Raw genomic sequence first — 17,946 nt, forward strand, 5'->3', positions numbered from 1 at the left:
TCCTGTGTTTACATGTGAAATACTCACTAGTTCTTAAACACTCATATACATATTCCTGCCTCCGTACATTTGCTCATTGTTCCATTTCTTATTATGCCTTCTGCTTACATCTCTATTAGAATTCTACCCATCTTTCAACAACCAGCTTAAATGCCCCCTTGTTCATAAGAGGCCTAATGATCCCCCTACCAGCCTCTAGTAAGATACAGTATTCTTCCACATCGATATTAGGGGGTTTATTTTTTGTATTTTTATATTTAGAGTACTTAACACATTATTATATGCATAGTAAGGATTTAAAATTTTATTACTACCATTTATTGAACTATATGTCAGATACTATACTTTGTGCTTTATAAGAATTAGTTATTTCTGTACCTGTCCTATCCCTTCGACTAAATTGTATGCTACTGAAGTTAGGAACCTTTTCTCATTCATCTTTTATACTTCGATGTGGTTACATCACCTTGAACACAGTGGGCATTTCAGGAAATAAAGTTTGAACAAATGAGTGAACATAGAAGTTGCTCACATACTGAGTACCTTGAAGGAAGGACAGTGATACAAAGATCTACATCTTATAACTCATTCAAGGAGAATATCCAAATGCTTGCAGGTTCAGCTCTAGATTGTTAGCCATGACTCATGCGTTTCAATTTTGTTTCTCATGTAGGTCTCCATAAACAGCTTTATAGCCTTATTGATGAATATTGTTCTAAGTGAATTTAATTATTCCATCTGATTCCCATGTTCTTACTTTTAAAACAAAATCCCTGTCATGAGCAATAGCTGTAAACAGAATTTATAAAGTAAATGAAATACTAAAAATTATTTTATCAACCAGTAAGAAGGCAGGAAAGAAAAACAGAATAAAATTTTTTTTTAGGCAGCTCTTTCTGCCCATAAGTACTGTCCCCATGCTTTAATAGAACCACCTTTTTGCGCGCGCGCACACGCACACACAAAATTTTAAATTGAACAAGTGGAAATCAAAGGCACAGCTTAAAGAATATAGTCAGTGATATCATAGAATTATATGGTGACAGATGGTAGCTCCACTGGTGGTAAGCATAGAATAACATATAGAGAAGTTGAATTTACGTCATAAGCCTGAAACTAATGTAACACTGTGTGTCAACTATATTCAAATTTTAAAAAATTTTAATAAAAAATTTTTAAGGGGCGCCTGGGTGGCTCAGTGGTTTAGGCCGCTGCCTTCGGCTCAGGTCATGATCTCAGGGTCCTGGGATCGAGTCCCGCATCAGGCTCTCTGCTCAGCAGGGAGCCTGCTTCCCTCTCACTCTCTCTGCTTGCCTCTCTGCCTACTTGTATCTCTCTCTGTCAAATAAATAAATAAAATCTTTAAAAAAAAAAAATTTTTAAAGAAATATAAGAAAATAAAATGGTATTGTGTTAAGCTGCTAAAAGAAGCAGTAAGTCAAGCAGAGAAACAAAAATACTGTATGATCCCACTTATATGTGGAATCTAAAAAAAACAAAACCAAAAAAAAAAAAAACCAAAACAAAAGCCAATCTCATAGATCCAGAGAACAGATTAATGGTTGCCAGAGGTGGGGTGTGGGGAAAGGGGTCAAAAAAACTTACAGTTATAAAATTTATAAGTCATGGGAAAATACAGCTTGTGACTATATTTAATAATACTGTATTGCACATTTTTAACTTGCTAGGAGAGTAAATCTTTAAAGTTCTCATCACAAGAAAGAAAGTTTGTAATTGTGTAAGGTGATAGATGTTAACAGACTTGTGTTTTTTGTTTCACAGTGTATGCAAATATCGAATCATTATGCTATAGAACTGAACCAAAAACACAAAATCAAATTAAACTTTTTTAGTAAGCAAAATACTATACTTAAAGTCAATCATATCAATAATTACATTACATTTAAATGGACTAAGCATTTCTATTAAAAGGCAGAAACTACCAGACTGAATAAAAAGCAAGATCCAGGGGCGCCTGGGTGGCTCAGTGGGTTAAAGCCTCTGCCTTCAGCTCGGGTCATGGTCTCAGGGTCCTGGGATCAAGCCCCACATCGGGCTCTCTGCTCAGCGGGGAGCCTGCTTCCTCCTCTCTCCCTGCCTGCCTCTCTGACTACTTGTAATCTCTGTCTATCAAATACATAAATAAAATCTTTAAAAAAAAAAAAAAAGCAAGATCCAACAATATGCTATCTACAAGAGATGTTATCTGAATACAAAGACACAGATTGGAAGTGAAAGGATAGAGAATATATATAATCATGGAGCATAAGAAGGCTGGAGTGGCTGTATTAATAATGTGAGACAGAGCAGACTTTAAGACAAGAAGTATAACCAGAGGGCCATTTGATAAACATGAAAGAACCAATTTCTGGGAAGATAAAATAATCCTAATGTACATATACCTAATAACAGAAGCTCAAATTACATGAATCATTGTCAAATCACTGTATTGTTCACCTAAAATGAATATAACATTGTATGTCAGCTGTACTTCACTAATACATATTTTTCAGAAGAATGAAGAAATTATTTCAAGTAAGTTTTTTAAGTAAAAAAAAAATTCATGAGTCAAAAACTAATAGAACTAAAGAGATAAACAGGAAAATAATCATAGCTGGTGATTTTAACACCTCTCAATAAGTGTAAGAACAAGCAGATAAAAACCAAGTGTGTAGAAGATTTCAATGACCCTGTCAACCAGCCCGATCCACTTATCGTTTATAGACTACTACCCAATAACTGCAGAATATATATTCTTCTCGAGTGCACGAGGACCATATTCTGGGCCATAAAACCAAGTTGGAAGGTTTCTTTGCTTTTCTTTCTTTCTTTTTTTTTTTTTTTAAGACTTACTATTTATTTGATAGAGAATGAGAGAGAGTACAAGCAGGGGGAGCAGCAGGTAGAGGGTGAAGCAGATTCCCCACCAAGCAGTGAGCCTGGTGCAGGGCTCAATCCCAGGGCCCTGGACTATGACCTGAGCTGAAGGCACTCAACTGACTGAACCACCCAGGTGCCCCAAGTCTAAAGGTTTCAAAAAATTAAAATCTTATAGAAAATGTTATCTGACATAATGGAATTAAATGAGAAATCGATACAAATAAAATCCCCAAATATTTAGAAATTTAACAACATACTTCTAAATAACCTATAAGACAAAGAAGAAATCACAGAGGAAATGATAAAGTATCTCAAAATGAGTAGTGTAAAATCAATGTCTAAGTTTCTGACTTCATAAACTAGAAAAAAAAAAAAAGAAAATAAACCCAGAGTAAGCAGAAAGAAAAAAACAGTAAAAACAAGAACAGACATCAATAAATAGAAAAAAATTAATATTTAAAATGAATAAACCCCTAGCAAGACTGATCAAGAAAATGAGAAAAAGAACTCAAATTAACATGAGATATAAAAGGGAGATAGCTTTGTAGTTCCTATAGACATTAAAAGAAAAATAAGGGTTTATTATAAACATCTTTTTTTTCCCATGGGGCTCGATCCCAGGACCTTGGGACCATGATCTGAGCCGAAGACAGATGCTTAACCATCTGAGCCACTCAGGTGTCCCTATAAACATCTTTATAACATAAATTCAACAACATAAACTGGACAAATCCTCTAAAAAATACAGTTTACTAGGGCGCCTGGGTAGCTCAGTATGTTAAGCCTCTGCCTTCAGCTCAGGTCATGATCTCAGGGTCCTGGCATCGAGCCTCACATTGGGCTCTCTGCTTAGCGGGGACCCTGCTTCCCCCTCTCTCTCTCTGCCTGACTCTCTGCCTACTTGTGATCTCTCTCTCTCTGTCAAATAAATAAATTAAAAGAAAAAAATACAGCTTACTGAAAGTGACTCAAGGGGAAATAGACAATCTGAATAGCCCTTATCTATTTAATTTAATTTGTAATTTAAAAGGAAAAAAATCTTCAACCAAAAAACTCCAGCCTCACATGGTTTCACTGATGAATTGTTTTCAACATTTAAAGAAGAAATAATATTTCTGCAAAAATAATAGAATTCAAAAAGATAAAAAAGAAATATATCATACACATGTCTTCAGAAAACTAGAGGAGACAGAAACATTTCTCAACCCATTTTATTAGATAAGTGTTACACTGAAACCAAAATACAGTAAGAATCTCAGAAGAAAAGAAAATTATAGGTCAGTATTCCTCATGACTATAAGAACAAAGTTCTGAAAAAACTAATAGCAAATCAATTAGCCCTACTTGATCAAGAATGAAATGTTAGTTTAACATTTGAAAATTTAGGGCTTTCTGCTCAGCAGGGAGCCTGCTTCCCCCACCGCACCTGCCTCTCTGCCTACTTATGCTGTCAAATAAATTTTTAAAAAATCATTAAAAATTTTTTTTGAAAATTTATCAGTGTAATTCATCATATTAACAATAAATGAGAAAATCTATATGTCTTTATATAAAATATATTTATATAAAATAAATGCGTACATAATCTTTTCAATAAACACAATAAAGCTTTGGCCAAATATTATAATTAACAATAAAACTTTCTATAAACTAAGAATAGAAGAAAACTTGGTCTAATAAAGGAAAACTCCAAAAAACATGCAGCTAACGATGAAATGCTAAATATTTTCCCCCTAATAGTGAGGAACAAGACAGGAATTTTCCTTCACTCACACCACTTACATTAAACTCAACATTCCACTGGTAGTCCAAGCTAGCACAAGAAGAAAACAAACAAGCAAATAGTAAAGATTGGAAAGGAAGAAATAAAACTGTCTTTATTTGTAGATTATTTACCTAAAATACTCTCAGGAATCTACAAAAGAAAAAATTAGCCTACCTAGAACTAATAATAAATACAGAAATAATAGAAATAATAATAAATACAGAACTCCAGGCTATAAGGCCAATATGCATATATCTATTGTATTTTTATACTGGCAGAAAACAATTGAAAACTGAAACTTAAAAAGTAGTGTGGCAAGGTACCTGGGTGGCTCAGTTGGTTAAGCGACTGCCTTCGGCTCAGGTCATGATCCTAGAGTCCTGGGATTGAGTCCCACATCGGGCTCCCTGCTCCATGGGGAGTCTACTTCTCCCTCTGGTTTTCTCCTCTAATGCTCTCTCTCACTCTCTCGCTAAAATAAATAGATAAAATCTAAAAAAAAAAAAAGTAGTTTTTGTTTTATTTAAGCTTCTTTATTTAAGTAATCTTTACACCCAACATGAGGCTTGAACTCATAACCCTGAGATCAAGAATCACACACTCCTCCAACTGAGCCAGCCAGTTCCCCGGTAGTGTGGCAGTTTTAAAAGATGGCTGTAAATTCTTTGGCATTCTTCCTATCCAGAGTTGGGGGTCTTTGTCTGTCCTCTTGAATGTTTTTAGCAGGCTTGTGACTGCTTCAACCAATAGAATACTACAAGTTGATGCTAGGTGACATCTTTAGGCTAGGTCATGAATGTCCACACAGCTTTCATCTTGTTCACTGAAACACTTGCTTTTGGAGGATTGCATTGTCATGTAAGAAGTAAAGAAGTACCAACACTTAAGTGTTCTGGTTGACTAGCCCTGACATGGGAGTTTTTGTTCCAGGTGATTTCAGCCCACAGCCATTTGAGTAACCCCTACAGGTCTGATGCAGCAGTAGTTAACTCTAACAAACAATATATTTATTTTATTTTATTTTATTTTTTCAGTGTTGCAAGTTTCATTGTTTATGCACCATATCCAGTGCTCCATCCAATACGTGCCCTCCACAGTACCTCACCAGGCTCACCCATCCCCTCATCCCCTTCCCTCCAAAACCTTTACTTGGTTTCTCAGAGTCCATAGTCTCTCATGCTTCCTCTCCCCCTCCAATTTATCCCAATTCACTTTTCCTTTCCTTCTCCTAATGTCCTCCATGTTATTCCTTATGCTTCACAAATAAGTGAAACCGTATGATAATTGACTTTCTCTGCTTGGCTTATTTCACTCAACATAATCTCTTCCAGTCCCATCCATGTTGATACAAAAGTTGGGTATTCATCCTTTCTGATGGCTGCATAATATTCCATTATATATATGGACCATATCTTCTTTTTCCACTCATCTGCTGAAGGGTATCTTGGCTCTTTCCACAGTTTGGCGGTTGTGGCCATTGCTGCTGTGAACATTGGGATACAGATGGCCCTTCTTTTCACTACATCTATATATTTGGGGTAAATACTCAGTAGTACAGTTGCAGCGTATTGGGTAGCTATATTTTTAATTTTTGAGGGATCTCCACACTGTTTTCCAAAGTGGCTGCACCACTGGAACAGAGTAGAGAGTCCAGATATGGACTCTCAACTCTATGGTCAAATAATCTTTGACAAAGCAGGAAAAGATATCCAGTGGAAAAGACAGTCCCTTCAATAAATGGTGCTGGGAAAATTGGACAGCTATGTATAGAGGAATGAAACTCAGCCATTCTTTTACACCATACACAAAGATAAACTCGAAATGAATGAAAGACCTCAACGTGAGGCAGAAATCTATCAAAATCCTGGAGGAGAACATAGGCAGTAACTTCTTCGACATGAGCCATAGCAACTTATTTCAAGACATGTCTCCAAAGGCAAAGGAAACAAAAGTGAAAATGAACTTTTGAGACTTCATCAAGATAAAAAGCTTCTGCACAGCAAAGGAAACAGTCAACAAAACAAAGAGGCAACCCACGGAATGGGAGAAGATATTCTCAAATGATACAAACAATATTTTATGTAGTGTCAAAGTACTTAAGAAAAAACTTAACAAAAGATGATAAGACTTCAGTGAAAGTTACAAAACATTTTATTTTTTTTTTAAGATTTTATTTAGTTATTTGACAGAGAGAGATCACAAGTAGACAGAGAGGCAGGCAGAGAGAGAGAGGGAAGCAGGCTCCCCACTGAGCAGAGAGCCCGATGCGGGACTCAATCCCAGGACCCTGAGATCACGACCTGAGCCGAAGGCAGCGGCTTAACCCACTGAGCCACCCAGGTGCCCGTTACAAAATATTTTAGAGTGAAATTACAGAACTTAGTAAATGGAAAAAATATATGTAGTTTGTAGATTAGAATTTTTCCCCCACACTGGTCTATAGATTCAACATAATCTAAAGACATTTCACAAAAGAAGATACCAAGTGCGCCTACAAGCACAAGAAAAGGTGTTTAACATCATTAGTCATCAGGAAAACGCAAATTAAAAACACAGTGAGACACCACTTTACTCCCACTAGAATAGGTTAAAATTTTTTAAGTCGAGCGTCAAATGTTGGTGATGGTGATGAGCAGCTGGAACTCTCACACAATGCTGGTGGGAGTATAAGATGGTACAACTACTTTGGAAAACTGGCAGTTCTTTATAAAGTTAAATATAAATCTGCTTTATGACCAAGAAACTCTGTGCCTATGTATTTACCCAAAAGAAATGAAAACATATGTCTACAAAAAGACTTACACAACAATGTTCATAGCAGCTTTACTCATAGTAGTTAGAAACTGGATACAACCCAAATGTCCTTCAACAGAGTGGATAAACAAATTGTTGTATATTCACTCAATGGAATACTTCGTAATATTAAAAAGGAACAAGCTAATAATATATATAATAATATGTAATAATAATAATATACTCAACATATATAGAGGAATCTCAATATCATGTTAAACAAAAGAAACAAGTGTATATAGTCTATGGTGATAGAAGAGATAGAAGATTGACTGGGAGGGAACCTAAGAGAAATTTCTGGAATGATGAAAATGTTTTATATTTTGATTAGCATGTTAGTTACATGAGTTACATATATTTATCAAAACTGATCAATGCAGTTAAGATCTTCACAATTAACTCTAAGTAAATTTTATCACAATAATTTTTAAGATAGATTATTTTTTTAAGGTTTCTTTTTTAAAGATTTTATTTATTTATTTGGCAGAGAGAGATCACAAGTTGGTAGAGAGGCAGGCAGAGAGAGAGAGAGGGAAGCAGGCTCCCTGCTGAGCAGAGAGCCAGATGCGGGACTCAATCCCAGGACCCTGAGATCATGACCTGAGCCGAAGGCAGCAGCTTAACCCACTGAGCCACCCAGGCGCCCTAAGATAGATTATTTTTAAAGGTAGCTGAAGCTTTCTTTCCAGGGAAGTTCAGTGGAAAACGTTTTCAGTTTAGATTCCAAAGCTAGATTTCAAATTGTACATTTTTCTTTTTTTTTTTAAGATTTTATTTATTTATTTGAGAGATAGAAATCACAAGTTGGCAGAGAGGCAGGCAAAGAGAGAGGAAGAAGAAGGCTCCCTGCCGAGCAGAGAGCCCGGTGCGAGGCTCGATCCCAGGACCCTGGGATCATGACCTGAACCGAAGGCAGAGGCTTTAACCCACTGAGCCACCCAGGTGCCCCTGTTTTTCTTTTAAAAAATGAAAAGTCTCGCTCAGTCGGTTAGACATCTGCCTTTGGTTCGGGTTGTGATCCCAGAGTCCTGGGATCGAGTCCTGCCTTGGGTTCCCTGCTCAGTAGGGAGTCTGCTTCTCCTTTGCCCCGTTAGTGTGCGCTCTCGCGTGTTCTGTCTCTCTCTTGCTTGCTCACTCTCTCAGATAAATAAATAAAATCTTTTTTTTTTAATAGAAGTATTTTTTTTTAAAGATTTTATTTAATTATTTGACAGAGATCACAAGCAGGCAGAGAGGCAGTCAGAGAGGGGGTGGGGGAAGCAGGCTCCCCGCTGAGCAGAGAGCCCGATGTGGGTCTCAATCCCAGGACCCTGAGATCATGCCCTGAGCCAAAGGCAGAGGCTTAACCCCCTGAGCCACCCAGGCACTCCTAAATAGAAGTATTTTCCTCAGTACTCTAAGGTTCTACAAGTGTAGTGACAAAAACACATACAGGGATGCCTGGGTGGCTCCGCTGTTTCAACATCTGACTCCTGATTTTGGCCCAAGTCATGATCTCAGGGTCATGAAATTGAGCCCCCCCCCCACCATTGGGCTTTGCACTGGGAATGCAGCCAGCTTAAGATTCTCTCTCTCCCCCTCCCTGCACACTTGTGCAGCCTCTCTAAGGGAAAAAAATACTTTTTTTAAATAGCAAAACACATATATGCAAAACAAATGGAAAAGTTTTGCAGTTTCCTGGTGAGCTCTTGCTTCAGCCACTGATATGCAATGAAAGGAGATACTAATTTGTTATCACAACTAAAAGGAAGATAATTCACATGTAATATGCAGCTTTTCTGAACAAAAAATGTTGTCTGATATGAGCCTTCCTTTCACTTTTGATAATTCCTACACAGTATACCAGTAAAATCCCATGCAGTCGGATTTAGTTCTGACTATAGTACTAGCTACCATCTCTTCTCTTGCAGTCTCTGTCCTTATTTCTCTCAGATTCCTAGGTACAGAGTCTCAGAATAGGGGTGCTAAGCACATGAGTTCCAGCATTTGTTAAGTGTACGTATAAGCGAGGGCAGTAGGGAATCCCTGGTAAATACAGTTTTACAAGGGAATAAAAACAAAGGTTAAAGGGCTTAGAAGCTTTTCCAGGGACTTGTCAGCTAGAACAGTGGCTTCTAAGCACCAGTCCCTTCGAAGTTTTCATTAGTCCATTAACAAAATAAGAAAACAAACAGCCTAGACTTTGTGTGAATATAATTTGGTATATACATGTATGTAAAAGTTAGAGAGATTACATCTTTCCTTTTTTTAAATATTAAAGTATTTTTATTCTATGAACTAATGGTGATAGTAGATGGTAATTGCACTTAAGTGTTCTTACTGGTCGGATGCCTGGCTGGCTTAGTATGTAGAGCACAGCACGTGACTCTTGAACCTTGGGGTCGTTAGTTCAAGCATCATGTTGGGTATAGAGTGTACTTTAAAAAAATAATAATAAATAAATAAGAAACAGCAATCCTTTGTTGGTCCCCAGTTTTTTTTTAATTTTTATTTGTCTATAAAACCTTTTAAAGCTACTGATGATAGAGTATGTATTTAAAGAATGTGCAGAAATTTGGAAATGAGCATGCAGAAGCATTCTGTAAGGCTAGTTGCATTTGAGAGGTGAAAGCTAAATATCATTAAGTCCTCACCTCTTAAATTTATAACTGAGATACCTTATTTAGCAGAGGAAAAGGAAATTTTTTTAGGAATACTTCTCACTGTTTTACAATATTAGTACCATTTGGAAATTCTTTGCATTTATTCTTAATCCTAAAAAAAAGTAATCTTAGATAAACATGATGTCCTTATTTCTTAACACATGAAATATTTTTGATACTTCCTTTATATCACCTGTATTACTAGGTGACTTCTAAGTAACCTCTTCAAGGAAGCAAATCTCCAAAAAAAGGAAAAAATAGCCAAAATTGAGAACAATGTAATTATCATAAGTGAGACATACTTCCTTTTTTATTTATTTTTTATTTATTTATTTTTTTAATTTATTTGACAGAGATCACAAGTAGGCAGAGAGGCAGGCAGAGAGAGAGGAAGGGAAGCAGGCTTCCTGCTGAGCAGAGAGCCCGATGCGGGGCTCGATCCCAGGACCCTGGGATCATGACCTGAGCCGAAAGCAGAGGCTTTAACCCACTAAGCCACCCAGGCGCCCCCATACTTCCTTTTTTAAAAAAAAGAAATGATACATTGTCTACTTTACTCTTGGCATGAGTAATGTAATCTACTGGGAATTTATGCAAATAAAAATGTGGTTTTTATCAGCTATGGAATTATCTCATTCATTAAAATGTCCAGATCACAATTTAGAGCATGTTCTTGATCTTTATGCTTAAGAATGTGTTTGAAATGTTTTTCCCAAAGAAAATCCCAGCAAATGCATTATCACCAGACTTTTTCTCCATTGGAAGATCATGGCTTTCTGACGAAGGAGTCCAGGTGAAGTTAAGGGAGATGTAATTGAAGTTGGGGAGGCAGTGATGTGCTGATAAAATTTTAACAGCCAGCTGGAGAGGGAGGGTTTGTAATATTTGCCCATTTCCACTGTGTAAATAAATACTCCCGCCTTGGCCAGTTTTAGGCTACCAGCTGTTTAACAACCAGCTCTTAAAAAGACTGCAGTGGGTTTTCCTGGATCAGTACAGAGTGACTTCAGCCCACCACTTGGTGGGGCAAGGTGATGGTGCCCAGTAAGGAAGAGATCTATTACAGCTGCCAAGCAGAATGCAATTAGAAGATTCCTCTATGGACATTAAAGGCACAATTATGCTTATGGGTGCCATGGTCCTCGAAATCAAGAACATAAGAGCCCCCACTTTTGTGGGTCAGTCCGTTAGTTCCAGACAACTTTTTTGTCTTTCTTAAGTCTTTGGACTCCCTATAGGAATAATGTTTTTTCTTAGTACTATGTCATCAAGGATGTCATTTCATTAATAATCATTGTTTTTTTGTTTTTTTTTTATTTAAAGATTTTTATTTATTTATTTGACAGAGAGAGATCCCAAGTAGATAGAGAGGCAGGCAGAGAGAGAGAGGGAAGCAGGCTCCCTGCTGAGCAGAGAGCCCATGCAGGACTCGATCCCAGGACCCCGAGATCATGACCTGAGCCGAAGGCAGCAGCTTAACCCACTGAGCCACCCAGGCGCCCCATCATTAATAATCATTGTTAACAGAGCTGGAATCCATAGTTCATTTCAAAGGGTCACCAGATGAAAGTAATAGTTAAAATTCTTCATAATTTGAGAACTGACTTACAGTCCTTAGGATATTAAAATTAAATTGCTATAATATAAAGCTTGTACTTTAGGGGAGAAATAGAAAGTTTTATTAATCATGAAAAAAATCTGCATATTTTCAAGTAGGAAACCAAAATATGTATTTTCAATTGGTCTTGACTCTTTTTTTTTTTTAAAGATTTTATTTATTTATTTGACAGAGAGAAATCACAAGGAGGCAGAGAGGCAGGCAGAGAGAGAGGAGAAAGCAGGCTCCCTGCCAAGCAGAGAGCCTGACACGGGACTCGATCCCAGGACAGTGGGATCATGACCTGGGCCGAAGGCAGAGGCTTAACCCACTGAGCCACCCAGGCACCCCGGTCTTGACTCTTTTAAAAGAGCTAGTCTTGTACAGAAGTCCATGGACTTTTCCTTCAGTCCCCAACTTCCTCTTTTCCTCCTCAGACTCAGATACAACCTGTGTTCCATTTCAATGACTTCTTTCTTCCCCCTGCTTTCCTCCTTGGAGAACCTGTCAAGTCCTACTAACCATAGTTGATCCTTAAACAACCCAGAGGTTAAGGTCACTGACACCTACAAAAATAAAAATCTGCATACAACTTGTGACTCCCCCCAAAATTAACTATTTATAGCCTACTGTTGACATGAAGCCTTACCAGTAACATGAACACTCAATTAACACATATTCTGTATGATGTATGTATTATGTATTCTCACAATAAAGTAAGCTAGAGAAAAAAGTTATTCAGAAAGTCATAAGGAAGAGAAAACACATTTACAGTACTATACTGTATTTATCTAAAAAAAAATCCACATGTAAGTGGACCCATGCAATTCAAAGCCATGTTGTTTAAGGGTCAAATGTAGTAATTTTTACTTCCTACTTGCAATTCATTTGTACTAAAGTATACATTTTAATCTCTATAATTTGTTCACTCTGGTTCAAGAACCACTAAGCATTTAATGAGAGTGGAAGTCTGAAAACCCTCCAACCCTTTTTCTACAGCCTAGCCCTAAAGATAAACTGATTTTGTCAAGCTGGGAGAGTATAGAGTTCAGGAGGGAACTAAACATAAAAGCGGCACGTGTTTGTCTTTCCCATTGACTCCTTTTTTTTTTTTTTAAGATTTTATTTTATTTATTTGATAGAGAAAGAGATCACAAGCAGGCAGAGAGAGAGGGGAAGCAGGCTCCCTGCTGAGCAGAGAGCCCGATGTGGGGCTCGATCCCAGGACCCTGGAATCATGACCTGAGCCGAAGGCAGAGGCTTAACCCACTGAGCCACCCAGGCGCCCCTCCCATTGACTCCTTCTTCCTGGGAAGATCACACAAGGGTCTGGTCCCACTGAAGCTGCATTAGATGTAGTGTAGGAAGCTGCTAGTTCTGTAAGATATTGGGATCCAACCTTCCTTACTGAGATCTCTCTGTTGGCTCGGATTTTTTCTTTGTTCCACCCCCTTCTTTCCCACTGCACATTCACATGAAGTAATATATACTGCTTTGGACTTCACATTAAACCTTTTTTGTAGGGGCAGGTGGGAGGTATGAGAAGAAATTCCCAAAGGAACATGTAACTCTGTTCTCTTTAATGCTATCAGATAGAAAAAAAAAAAACAAAACACATTCTTTTCAGTATTTTCAAGTTTGGGAGAAAAATGAATTTCCATGTGCATATCTTCACAAATGTCATGTTCAGTCTGTCTCACAACTGATAACATGGAGATGATGATCATACCTACACTTCATCTATTACATGTATAACAAAACAAAATGAATATTACATGTATAAAAAAAATTAATTCACTAAATAAATTATTCTTTGTCTTTATAATAAATTATGTACCCTGAGCATTTAGTAACACATAAGAGATCTTTTTCTGATTTTTTTTTCCCAAACAGATACTTGGTCAAAGACCCAAAAAGAACTCAGTTATCCACTTGTTAACTATTAAGTAATCTGTTTCTTTCTGCCTCAGAGAGAAAAATCCCAGATGAAGATTTCATCATCCTAATTGATGGATTAAATGAAGCAGAATTTCACAAACCGGATTATGGGGATACAATTGTTTCATTTCTGAGTAAAATGATTGGAAAATTTCCTTCTTGGCTCAAGCTAATTGTAACCGTTAGGACCAGTTTACAGGTATGTGTTTGTTTGCTTTGGGACCATATTTCTCTTGGAGAGTGCTTAAACAAAGTTCTAGATCTGTGTTCCCTTAGTGGTGAGTTGTTTTTTGTGTGTTGTTTTTTTTTTAAACACCTCTACCATGTCCTGGAGCACTAGCAAGAATAATTCCCTAAGAGTATATTTTGAGAGCAAGAGATCAGATGATCTAGAGAGGGCAGTCTCTGTATATGTATGCCTGTCTTACATAGTGGGATAGGTGGGATAGCATTCCCATTGCTCTGGGTAAGTTTTGATAAAGTATCCCTCAATTAACATGAAAAGAAAGTCCATTTTTCTAGACTTTGTCCTTAACATAGCAATACAAATTCAATCCCTAGCACTCTAATTTGCTGTTTGACTTTTGTTTGACTTTTTTTTTTATCATGTAATGCCATGTAAAGCCCAGTTCTGTCTGCCATTTAGAGTCAGATTTTCTCCCCCCCACCACCCGCTTCAACTTGAACAACTTTTCTATAACAGGACGGTGTATGCCTTCCTCTAAGAAATATTGGCAGTATTAAGGCTTTAGATTAAATGTACGACAACTGGGAGATAAGATTTTTTTTTAATCCTTTTTACCTTCCATCCTTTCCCACTGATCACCTAATGGCCTGGAAGAAGGACTAGAAATGTGGGACTAAGCCTGCAAAGACATATGGGCTAAGGATAAATGACTCCACCTAATCTCTCACAAGATTACGTAAAACCTTGTTCTCACTGTAGTTGAGTTGGTGTCCCCTATTCCTTACATATTCATACTTGGTTTGGAACAGAATTCTTAACCTTTTTTTTTTTTTTTTTTTTTTGCCTAACCATTGCCTTGTTTGTTAGGCATCAAAGTCTCACATATTATACACCTATCCCACTATCTTGATATAGCCCATTTGTAATAATTACTAGTGTGCAGAAAGCAGCTTCTCCTTCCTTTTCCCCTCTCCCAGGGACTTAGTGGTATTCCTGCGTGTGGACCAATTAGCTTTTCTCCCTTCTTTGATCAGAAACTAGACTTACAATCCTGGCCACCACCTTACAGATGTTTGTTATTAATCTCAAAGTAATTTAAATTAAAGGATGTGGATAAATCAATGTAAATGCATCTTTACAACTAAAAATTGTGTAATCTATTGTTACTGGTCAGTAACTTGATTGTTAAAGAAGAAGGATGAAAAAAAGAAACTTCCCAGGAACACAGTCTCTGACTAGTTATACTAAATGTATGCTTAGGAGATGTTCTTCTCATTTGTATTTTTACATAAGACCATGTGCAATCTCAAAAGACATTTTAAGTATGACTTGAACAGATGACTTTAACTTTCCAGCTATGCCAAAGGACAGGAAAAGTACTACCATGCATACTAATCTACAAAGTCAAAATTTCAGTGTCCTCATAATTCAAGACCTGTAATAACTTCCCAGATACTTCGTTCACTTTGACCAAGAATTTTTTTATTTTCATTCAGCTCTGACAGTGAAATAATTCATAGGTCTTTAAAAAAAAAAAACCCTCATATTTGATCATTCATTATTTCCACAGACATTTCTTAAGTACTTTACATGTGTCAGGCACTTCCTAGGAGCTGAAGATCAAGCAGTAAACAAGACAAATTCTGTCGCTGCCCTCATAAAGCTTATATTCCAGTGAGGAACACTAATGAAAACTAAGTGAAAAATTAAACATATATTAAAATTTTAGATAGTATTGGTGTTATGAAGACAAATAGGATAAAGAGACAGTTATTTTAGGCAGGGCAATGGGAAAGCCCTCTCCCAGGAGCCTGGCAAAATAATAAGATCTGATTTACCTTTTTAAAAGATTTCTTTGGCTGCTGGCCACAAAGATAATAAAATGTAGGGGATCAAGAATAGGAGCAGTATAGGCGAAAGGTGATGGTGGCTTAGACTAGAGTCGTCATAGCAGGGACCCTGTGAAGTGGTCATACTTGGACTATACTTTGAAGGAGAATCAAAAGGACTTAATGATGGGCTGAATGTAGGGTGAGCAAGAAACAAGATTCAAAAGCAAAACATGGGATTTTGGTGAACAGTTGGGTAAATGCCAGCATGAGGAAAAGAGAAAGATCACAGACACCTATAATTTGGTGGTAGGCTTGGTAGTGATGCTGTTTGTTGACATGGGGAAGTTTCTGTGGTGGGGGCAAAATTCATTAGTTCTGATTTTTAGCCATGTTAAGTTTGTCTGTGCAACACCCCGATGATGTAAATGTCGAGTAGACCAAGGTATACGATAAGAGCTCAGGGGAGAGGACTAAGTAGGAAACACAGGTTAGGCTTCATCCAGGTGAGACGAAAATTACGTAAAACCTTAGCAAGAACCATTTCAGTGAAATGATGCGGTTGAAGTCTGATTGCAACAAATAGAGGACAGAATGGGAAGGAGGAACAAGAGATAGGAAATAAGGAAACTCTTCTGTGAAGTTTTGCTAAAAATGGGGACAGAGATATAGGATAGTCTTTGAGGGGAGGGATTGTGGTGCCATTCGTCTGTGTGAGCCAGTAGAGGAAAAAGAAACTGATGCAGAAGAAAGTAGATACTTAGAGGACCAAAGTCTGTATGCAGATAAAATGGAATCCGGAGCATAAGTAACCACAAAGCCCTATCACCTTTCCCCAGTATACTTTCCAGCAGATCACCAAGGTACCAAACATATTAGAAGTATTCCTTTGGGCTAAGGCCTCTGCAAAAAGTCTCCATTAAAATGTAGTCATCTTATTAGGGGTTGGAAAGGCACATTTTTATATGGTGTTCTTTGAGTCCTCGTGCATTTCCCTTACTGAATTGTACTTTGACATTATGCCATGGTTTACACTGAGAAAAACTACAACAAAAGAATTATATGACGCTCCATTTTCCCTTCATGTTAGGAGCGTTATTTAGAATATTGATTGTTAAATCACTCCTAAGGTAGCCTTTATGAAGACCCATAAACATTTATCTCAAGTCTCAATATTAGGAAAAATTGTGTCCCCTCTGTGCAACAGATGTGTTTTAACCTATGGATACTGATACTTGATCCCGTTTCCCTCTTCGGCCACTCAGAAGTTTAGGATCAATGTGTGGACCTCAGAGTGTATCACAAGAGTTAGGGGAAACTGAAGGTCTTTCTGTCTCTCTCTCTCTCTCCATCTGTTTTAGGAAATTACCAAGCTGCTGCCTTTCCATAGGATTTTTTTGGATCGACTAGAAGAGAACGAAGCCATAGACCAGGATCTGCAGGCTTACATCCTGCACCGGATACACAGCAGCTCAGAGATCCAGAATAACATTTCACTTAATGGCAAAATGGACAATACTACATTTGGCAAACTCAGTTCTCACCTCAAGACCCTCAGTCAAGGGTCCTATCTATACCTGAAACTCACATTTGACCTCATAGAGAAAGGCTATCTAGTGTTAAAGAGCTCTAGCTACAAAGTAGTTCCTGTTTCGCTCTCGGAGGTTTATTTGCTCCAGTGTAATATGAAGTTCCCCACCCAGTCTTCCTTTGACCGGGTGATGCCTCTCCTGAATGTGGCAGTGGCCTCTCTGCACCCACTGACTGACGAACATATCTTCCAGGCCATCAATGCTGGTAGCATTGAAGGCACCCTAGAATGGGAGGATTTTCAGCAGAGAATGGAGAACCTCTCCATGTTCCTAATCAAACGCAGAGACATGACTCGTATGTTTGTACATCCTTCTTTTCGAGAGTGGCTTATCTGGAGAGAAGAAGGAGAGAAAACCAAATTTCTCTGTGATCCCAGGTAAGCCATCACCTGTAATAAGCAATTCTGAGCGCCTATTTTGTATTGATTGCATGGAACATGGGTATTGAAAGCAATGAGAAGTGTTCTTCATTGAACATTTCACGCAAAGGCAACACGTCTCTGTTTCTTCCCAAGACAAGGCTGTAATGAGGTTTATTTTCTCACAATGTTATTTCCGTAAGACTCGAACTCTGCATAGATATTTAAAATACCCCCCCTACTGTCCTGTATATTCCTAAATAATTTTCTTTGTGCTACTGAACCCAGGTTATAACTAATTTAGCCATTTCATAGACTTCCTCAGTGTTCTTCCAATATGAAGAAAGAATTCATATATTGTTCA

The 17,946-nt window shown here is 37.6% G+C and overlaps 1 protein-coding gene across 6 annotated transcripts in view; it reads left to right on the top strand.

Moving 5' to 3' along the window:
- Positions 1–17,946, top strand: part of TANC2 (tetratricopeptide repeat, ankyrin repeat and coiled-coil containing 2) — a 375,880-nt gene that overhangs the window by 292,169 nt on the left and 65,765 nt on the right. For all 6 annotated transcript variants that reach the window (XM_045983964.1, XM_045983965.1, XM_045983966.1 and 3 more), the window contains 2 exons: positions 13,648–13,814; positions 16,993–17,600. In XM_045983964.1, coding sequence (XP_045839920.1) covers positions 13,648–13,814; positions 16,993–17,600 — 775 coding nt within the window. The remainder of the gene's footprint in view (positions 1–13,647; positions 13,815–16,992; positions 17,601–17,946) is intronic.

The sequence above is a fragment of the Meles meles genome, chromosome 18 (genome assembly GCF_922984935.1).
Source record: "Meles meles chromosome 18, mMelMel3.1 paternal haplotype, whole genome shotgun sequence".
In the NCBI taxonomy this organism is placed as follows: domain Eukaryota; kingdom Metazoa; phylum Chordata; class Mammalia; order Carnivora; family Mustelidae; genus Meles; species Meles meles.